The sequence below is a fragment of the Prorops nasuta genome, unplaced genomic scaffold (assembly GCF_024137725.1).
Source record: "Prorops nasuta isolate Cenicafe-Biocafe unplaced genomic scaffold, Cenicafe_Pnas_1.2 PNAS00025, whole genome shotgun sequence".
NCBI classification, from domain to species: Eukaryota; Metazoa; Arthropoda; class Insecta; order Hymenoptera; family Bethylidae; genus Prorops; species Prorops nasuta.
Genome location: NW_027116822.1, coordinates 1,019,025 through 1,027,461, shown reverse-complemented (window position 1 = coordinate 1,027,461; position 8,437 = coordinate 1,019,025). Strand labels below are relative to the sequence as shown.

General features: G+C 39.9%; 2 protein-coding genes across 4 annotated transcripts in view; one reads left to right on the top strand and one right to left on the bottom strand.

Moving 5' to 3' along the window:
• Nucleotides 1-81: 81 nt before the first annotated feature.
• Nucleotides 82-2,266, bottom strand: LOC136782340 (protein LSM12-like). Its single transcript, XM_066741719.1, has 3 exons — nucleotides 2,110-2,266; nucleotides 1,311-1,687; nucleotides 82-1,247 (listed from the first exon to the last, which is right to left on the bottom strand). The coding sequence occupies exons 1-3, from the start codon at nucleotides 2,228-2,230 to the stop codon at nucleotides 1,149-1,151; spliced, it is 597 nt and encodes a 198-aa protein (XP_066597816.1). The 5' UTR covers nucleotides 2,231-2,266; the 3' UTR covers nucleotides 82-1,148.
• A 1,785-nt stretch (nucleotides 2,267-4,051) lies between these two features.
• The window catches only part of LOC136782198 (QRFP-like peptide receptor), a 30,919-nt gene continuing 26,533 nt past the window's right edge, over nucleotides 4,052-8,437 (top strand). For 2 of the 3 annotated variants that reach the window (XR_010824083.1, XM_066741452.1), the window contains exon 1: nucleotides 4,052-4,507. The gene's annotated coding sequence lies outside the window, so the exon portion shown is untranslated. Of the gene's footprint in view, nucleotides 4,508-4,551; nucleotides 4,664-8,437 lie in introns of those variants that run through there. The other variant, XR_010824084.1, reaches the window with a different exon arrangement.

Sequence of the window (8,437 nt, the reverse complement as noted above, 5' to 3'; positions counted from 1 at the left end):
GTAGAATTATCACAAATTAAGGGTAAAGAAAGCGGCAAGTTAATAGAAAAGGAAAATGATGAGCGACTATTATGGAATTTATATTACATTTATTTCTGTCTTTTTATGTAATTGTTGTTTTTTTTTAATAATCTGTGTATCGTCTCCTTCAGTTTTTTTGTTCATTTCGTTCGACATTCGAATGGTAAATGGCACAAGACGCGTTCCGTTCTTGCAGCTATCTTTAAAATGTCAGATAAGCAGTGCATGCCCTTGCATAAGTCGACTTAGTAGTTATCTAAATTATGATTTTGCAACTCGCCATACGCAAGGGTTTTCTCCACATTGTCATGAACAATGTGTGTTAACTGAAAGCGTCTCGTGCCGACACAGGCGTGATAGATTTTTTAGCATTGATGAAAATTTGGGTAATATACTTTTTTAAAAATAAATTGGCGATTGTCGATTGGATTAACAATCGGACATAACAATGCTCACTGAAAAATTCTGAGCAAACATTTCTTAAGCTTAAAGCTGCCTACGAGTGTGCTACTACTTACGATCGCATGATTTTGATTGATAAATGGAAGGCAGCGATAATTAAAAAATGAACCGTTTCATACGGATTGTGATAGATTTTGGTTTTACCAACAATGTGCTGGAAGGGTAAATACCAATTTACGTACCGTGACTGTATAATTGATTCAATAAACGCAATCTTCAAGGATTAAAAAACGCCTGTATCAGTATATGCGGATAAACGATAATGCCAGCAACATATGAAGATGTTGAAGTTTCTAAATAGAATGATCTATTTTTCTTGATCTTCGTGTTTGTTACTAAATAATCAGCGAGCGACGCATCTCACTATTCCTTTCTTTTTTATAAAATCGTGCACAAACAATACAGTTAGTTTCATTGAGCCTTGCATATATTCTTTAATGTCCCGCACTCTGTAGATTCTGATTTTTCAAAATCCATCCAAGCAATAAGACCAAGCTCAATAGAAAATCTGGCGCGGTTTTTTCCTGATAATATTAGCTATTATCTTTGTAACAGTTGTCCCCTTTTCTTATGTACCCCATTTGCTTGGCTTTCTATTCTTTTAATACATTGGAGCTTTCTTGAAAGTACATCAGTTTTATCGAGTGTGATGCATAGTCTTTGTTTTATTGCATAGTACTTCCTTTCTGTGCCTGCTGCTGTTGCTGCTGCTGTTGTTGCTGCTGCTGCTCTTGCGTCGCCGTGTCTTTAAGATGTTTTTCCACCTATAAATATAGATTATTTATTAGTTAAACCAAATATTTAAATAATATATTTCTTGTACATACCACTTTTTTAATAAGTCTGTAAGCCCCAGATTCTGTATTTCCATAAACATTTTCGACTTTATACGGTGGTCTAATGGTAACATTATCAAATACAACAATATTAACTCCACTCCACGTAATCTCCGGGATTGTTTTTGCAATTGCAACGAAGAGTTTCTGTCCTTCTGGAGATACTCCGGCCTGCAGAGCCATTACCAGCCTCTTCTTCTCTTCTATCTGATTACGCATTCTATTAGTTAGCCTCTGTAAATTGAGGCTCTGTGGCTGATCATTCGCCGTTGGACTGACTTCTCGCTTGACTTGTACATCCGATACCAAAGCTAAATTGACTATGTGTACATCATTCAGCGATGGTCTCCCACTAGACGATGCACATTCTAATAATTATGATAGGGAAATACCTATTATAAACATTTTCACGATCAATCTAGGTTAAACATCGAGGAAATGTACGAAACACAGCTAAACACATTGAAATGAGGAAGGAGATGAAAAAGGATTTGGAGTGTATTGACGAATCTCTCTTTCCAGCATGGTTGATTCGATGATGAAACTAACCTGTCTTTCGAAAAACTTTAAGCTTGATATGTTGACTAACACATAATAGAAATTACAGTGGGAGCACTTGTAGCAAGTGAATGAAATCTCTTTTAATCAATAATCGAAGGATTATAAGGAATTACAAGAGCGTTATTTACACCGTGCTTGTTTGATGTCGGACCAAAGTCGGCCAAACACAGTAGGTGTAAAGTCAGTAAAAACGGGAAGAACCATCAGGGTATTTTAGCAAAAAGGATACTCAATATCAGCATTTTGGTATGTGGATCGAATGCCAGCACCTCGCCTTCGATTTCCGTGTGGTGACAGGTTTTACATGCCACCGTGCTCCCAATGCTGAAGCAGTCGCTGACGCCGGCCATTTTTCACTACAGACAGACTTCTGATGAACTAGCGCCATCTCGCGACATTTCCCCACATTTTCAATTCTCGCGCCATTTGCATTCATCGCTTCATCTCTTTAACAAAGGAAGGGATATCGCAAATCCTCTTTTCTCTCAGTGTATACGAGCGTAATATTCCTTCATAACTACTCTCCCATCCCTTTCCATTCACCCCATTGTCTTTAACGTCGAGCTAATGAAAAATCCGACTAACCTCCAATGATAATTTGCCGGTACAAGGACGGTGTATAAACGCTGGCGCGAAAGGAACTTTTTAATTAACGAATGAGACTACTTGCAGAAAGCGTTTTGTGTCCCTCTTAATTACCGAGTCCCCGCGTAATTTAGAAACTTCCCTTTATAGAACACAGTAGCGTCGTTTCTCTCTCAAAGGGTAAAATTATGCTTCATTAGCGTACTTGGTCGTGCGGCTTTGGCTCATAAATTTTTCTTTAATTTCAACCGGAAGTCCCCAGCAGCGGCTAACGGCGGGTGCTCTCGGGTAGTCTCGGGGGTGGTAGCGCTCACGTGATCCTTCTTTAATCGCAGCTTTCTCAAATTCTATTTGTTCGGTGACAAATATAAAACCAGACGATTGATAATAACGAGTTTTTCGAGAATTCTAACAAATCTGAACTTTTCGTTTAGATAAGACGAAATATGAGTTGGCGGGCTAAAGTTTTATGGAGGTGCGCGTAGGAGGGGGACGCGTGCCATTTTGCTTTTCCCGCGCATTAAAGAACTTGGAAATTGCAGGGGAAAACTTGGGCAGTCCAATATCATAAAGTGCGAGAGAAAGTTAAAGCGCTTGATTTCTCGAAGCTGCTTTTGGAGCCGCAAATCTCACTGGGAACTTTATAGCTCGTTATCGCGCGCGGCAGCTAACCTCAAATGAAACGTCTCGAATGATATAAAAAAAGTTGGCACAATTGGCCTTTACCGGGGTGAAAAAAATGGTAAATCCTAATTAATGGCAAATATTCGGGCGATATAATAACGCGAAGCGCGGCGGGAAAATTTGAATTTCATTCGGCATATCGGATGAGTATTTTAAAACCGGAAGTGCTTATATATATATATATATATATATATACATGAAATTTCCACTCTCTGTCTCTCTCCACGCTATCATGGGATTTCATTTAATAAAACTCTGAATATTTGCCGTTAAAAGGAAAAAAGTAACTTCCATCGAAGCTGCGAAAGTTCGACAGTGAAATTTTAATGGCGGACCGCGAATTCGGGTCAATCGAGGGACTCGACTGAAAACAATTTTTTAAACGACAGAAATAAAAGAAACCCCGTTCTACTTTCGACGTCACAATTACCAAAGTGAAACAAGTGACTTTTTTTTATAGATTTATATATATTGAGTAGCGGAGTAAAGAGGCAAGAGCACATGAAACCCTCGGAAATATTTCGGTAATAATTCTGCAATATTCCTGATACATCATTGGAAATTTGATTCTGTCACGGAAACTCCGTGTCCCCCCGCCTATACCGTACGTCGACTCGATTAATCACGTGGCCTTGCACTTTACCACCTGCATAGTAGAGGTTTTTGCGACAACTTCAAATACGTGCATGGACTTTTTTTTTGGAATCCATCATAATTTTTTGGCTTATTATAATGTCAAAGCGACATAAAAATTGAACTTTGACCGGTGGTCGGTGACGATCCGGCGAGAGATCGGCTTTTTCCGGGAGCGCTCGGTTCCGCTCGGTTTGGCGGTCTCTTTCGGTCGCATGGATAACTGCCGCTCTGCGGAGCGCGACGCGACGCGCCTGCCTCAGTTTATATTCGCATCTCCCGCGAGTTGCGTCGTTCATCTAAAGTCGCTTCTGTCTTTTTTTCGTCCGAACAAATACGACGTTCGGAAAGAAAACATTCATTAATTTTCCAGTGACAAAGCGATAAACTCTTGACGCAAAGTCAGCTTCTCTAATATACCTGCCTAAGAAACAACCAATAAAATTACCTTCCAACCACTCTTTTCTCCCACTAACCTCCAAGAAAGAGCTTGTCTCGAAAATATTTGCCAGACACAATGGAATGATCGGAATGGTGTTTTTTTCCCCTTTCGGTTTTATTTACGAGTCAGCGCTGATGTTTCTGTGTGAAAATGTTACGAAACAGTGACCTTTGCGTGTGCGACGAGTAGAGAAATGTTTTGATTTTACACGGAGGATTTCGAAGCTTTGCGCAGAAAGCTCCAGCCTGGATCTCATTGGAGAAGACGAATGGCTGAATTAGAGGTAAACTTTCTTTTCAACCTTTCGTCGTGGGCTTTTTGAAAGAATCTTACTCTAGCCAGCACCGAGTTTCCTTTGACAAACTGCCTTGCTTAATTGATGCCAGAGGAGCTCTAGACCTTTTCGCGAGCTTGTATCACAGCGTTAAATGCTAAACTTGTAAGATTTATTACTTTTCTTAATTTCACGCGACTCTCCCTCTGTTTTCCTCAAAGTTCCTTCAAGTTCCCTCTGTGAACAAACTTATCTTTAAATTTAATTTTCTTCGGGAAATTAAATCTTCTTCCTTAAAGTCTGTTTTTTCACTGCATTAAAGGTATTTTTGTCTCGTTGCTCACTCTTTTCTCCTACTATATATATATATATATATATATGTAATAAAAAACAATTTATCAAAGAAAATTCTCCTGGATTTTCTTCCGTGAGGACCATGTTAAGCGTTCTTTTTCTCCTACGTACACAGGTAAAAATATCGAGATACGCTTTTGCGAAACCCAGACTATTTTCTTTTTAGCGAATTGCGGAAAATTCAGCCATATATATATATATATATATGACAAGTTTTTGCCTCAAAGAAAAGCCAACACCACATTTTCCAGGTTTTCCGCGACGGCCGTCGCGTCGGGAAAATTTTCGCTCTGCTCTGATCCACGCGTGGGTCGCCACAAGTTTTTAATTACGAGTTGGCTCTGATTCGACGCTGAACGCGTGAAATTATGAAAACAAAGAAAACCGCTGGCGAAATGATGAAATTAATTAAGGAACAAAAGTTATACGAGATCCGGGAATAATTTTGGCAAAAAATTTTGCGATACGCGATACGAAATGGAGAAACTATATATATAGAGTGATAGGTATATCGGATGAATATCGAAACAGATAGACATATATATATATATATATATATATACGTATAAGATAATTTCCATTTCTATCCATGAATACTGATTGCAAGGACGCGGGGAAACTCTCGGAGGACCCAGCGGCTCCTTTGAACTCGAAGGAAAATCAAAATAATTCACCGAGGAAAATGAAAATGAGCAGGATTTTTCATGACGACTCCCACAACGTAGCCTCGCTAGTTTTTTCTTCTCCGAGTTTTTCCCTCTGGCAAAGTTTATGTAAGACGAGTCTATTTTCGACTACATCATTTTTAAGTTTTAACTTGAAAATTCACGTCAATATCGTGTCACTCCCATCTCTATTTCCAGCTGGGGCTTTTCTGCGAAACAAACTTTTCGAAACGTCATCCGTCCGTCCGTCCGTCCGTCCGTGCGTCGCGCCGCGCCGCGCCGCGCTTGTTGCTACGACTCCACTTTACAGAGAGGCTAGCTATTTTACCGTAATGTTTAGCGATTTTATTATCCCCTAAGCTTCTCCCTCCTCCCCGTGCATCCTTTTTCATCGTTATATATATTTCCCTCCGTAATTCTCCTCTCTCTTTTTTTCTAACCTACTTGTCGACCAATTTTATTATCTTCCTTTAGTTTTTTATTCGCCATAATGTTTACCCGGATTATCTCTTGATAATTTTTTCTCAGCCGTAAAATTTACTGGAATTACATCTTCGCTTCTTCTATACGGTTTATCTCTCGCCAAGGATTTTTTAGTATCGCATTAGGCCATCTCTCGGTTTGTTTTCTTCGAAAATTATTCCTCCTTGCGTCATTTCTGCCGAGCCACTTATTGCCATGAATTTTGAAGGAAGGCGAGACGCAGCGAGGCAAGAAGATCGAGACCCTTGAAATAATCGAGCAATCGCACCTCGTCCACACGAGACTCGATTCTGGAAAGATCGAACAATTATATATTTCTGCCCCATAAATATCCCACCGTCGAGTTATACCCGTTAGAATTCAGTAGGAGATTTTCTCGAGCCCTCGAGGGGGTGTGTAACGGGGAATAAGGGAAGGAGGGGGGGGGGGGGGGGGGAGGGGAGGGGTAGGGATTTTCATATAACAGCGCGGAATACGATCAAAGTTGAAACGAAACAGGGACGAATATTAGAGAATACAAGCGGCTAATTAAAAGGACTTGATGAAACTCGTTAAACCGAAAAGCAACTCTCTGAAATTGGAGAGCTTAGCCCAATATTAACATAAATTTTTACCTTGATCACTCTGGTTAATTGCTTTTCTCAAAGTTCCCTTTTTTAATATCACCACCTTCACCGATATGAATGGGGAAATATTTAGGATCGACCCAGGGACCATGTTTGACCTTGAAAGAACCTTCATTTACACTAGTTAATTGTTTTATAATTATTTCGATAACGCGAAGCACGTTTAACGAGTACAAAGAACTATATTCATCCGAGTGTCTATATATATACACAGAGGCTTAATTGATTTTATCTCGAGCAATAATCATCGTAGATTTACGACGGGCCCTTTAAATTTTTCAAGTCTCGTCTGCTACCACGTGGGAGGGTCGTAGTTTCATCGTTAAGCAGTGAAACTGATCCCATTGGAATAAATCCACCTTACGAAACTTGGAATAACTCTATGCCCGTATAATTATCGATCTACTCCCCTTCCACCTCCCCCCCCCCCCCCCCACCCACCAACCGAGACATCAATATTTTAACACGTCCACGATATCGGGTTGCACTTAACAAAATTTCACCTTTCCTTTGAAAACTCTTATTATTTATCGAAAGCTTTTGTTTTTTTCAATAACGAGAAGAGAAAAGAACAAAGAATGGGTGAGTGTAAAAAAAGAGCAGCTCGTGTTACTCGTTGGGAATTTTTACAAGGCTGGACGAAATCGTTGTTACAAGTTGCCAGAGGACCCATTAACCACTGCAGCTTTTTCTCCTGTCTTTATTCGTTCGTTCGTTCGTTCTAGAGAGAGAGAGAGAGAGAGAGAGAGAGAGAGAGAGAGGAAAAAGAGCAGACCGCGTATGATTTATCGTCGAATTTTTCCCTGACCTCACCGAATATCGAGCGATGTACTTTGACAAATAGATTGCTATGTAGGGTGAAGTGATGAAAATTATAAGAATTAGGGAGGGGGAGTAAGGGTCGTATTCTATTTCAGTGTTAATTTCTGTCATCGGGCACCGTATAGATTTTTCCTGCGGTTAGCCAGCTGGCACTGGGCCCGCCGCGTGAGTTGTTGGGTCGCGGGGAAACCGGAAACGAGGCTCGCTCTTTCAACTCGTCATCTTCTCGACCCTCCGTCACAATCCTCCGTCGCTCTATTTTTATAGGACACCACTCGTTCCACGTATATATCGCTAAAGTCTTCCTCGTAAACAATACTGACCCTCTAAAACTCTAATTCAATGAGTCTTCTCCCCCCCCCCCCCCACCCCCCTCCTCCCCTTCTCATTATTTATTCTCACCAATTCCTCTCGCTTTTTTCCCATGCTTATATAATTATCCCCCGGTGCGCGTGCACCAATGGTCACTGCTATCCAAAAATTGTATTCGAACTTGTATATAGGATCGAAGGATCGACTCCTACACGTTTTTCTATGAGAAAAATATTTGATTTCAAAACATCTCACACGATGTATTTTTAAAGTTTCGTAGAGAAAATTATTCGAAATGATTTTCTGAAAATACGTAGTCGCGATCGTGAGGATTTAATTTATCGTACCCACATTCGGAACAAAATTTGTAGCCAGTAAGTATCTTTCATTAGAATAATGGAGAAAATTGATTGATATTGCGAATCCTGCATAATCTCATTACTATAATGCATTATTGGTTGTAACGGTAAATTTGTTCGTTGTATGAATAAATTTTCTTGATTATTTTCATGAAAAATGTGCTTTCGAGTGCGTGTGTTTTTATAAAGCATCGCTATACGAATGCGTTGACAATAATGCATGGTTTATTTTGACTCTTCAACTTTTAATTTCGATCTATGCGTTTTTCGCGCACCACGCTCGATCCTGCACGAAGATTCTCTCCAGAAATTCGATGA

Bases quoted from the DNA above. Each gene is read 5' to 3' on its own strand.
- LOC136782340 (XM_066741719.1), bottom strand. From the start codon at position 2,230: ATGGCCGGCGTCAGCGACTGCTTCAGCATTGGGAGCACGGTGGCATGT. The intron at 1,688-2,109 runs GTATCCTTTTTG...CATAATTATTAG, and splicing joins TACCAAAATGCTGATATTGA to AATGTGCATCGTCTAGTGGG. The intron at 1,248-1,310 runs GTATGTACAAGA...CTATATTTATAG, and splicing joins ACAGACTTATTAAAAAAGTG to GTGGAAAAACATCTTAAAGA.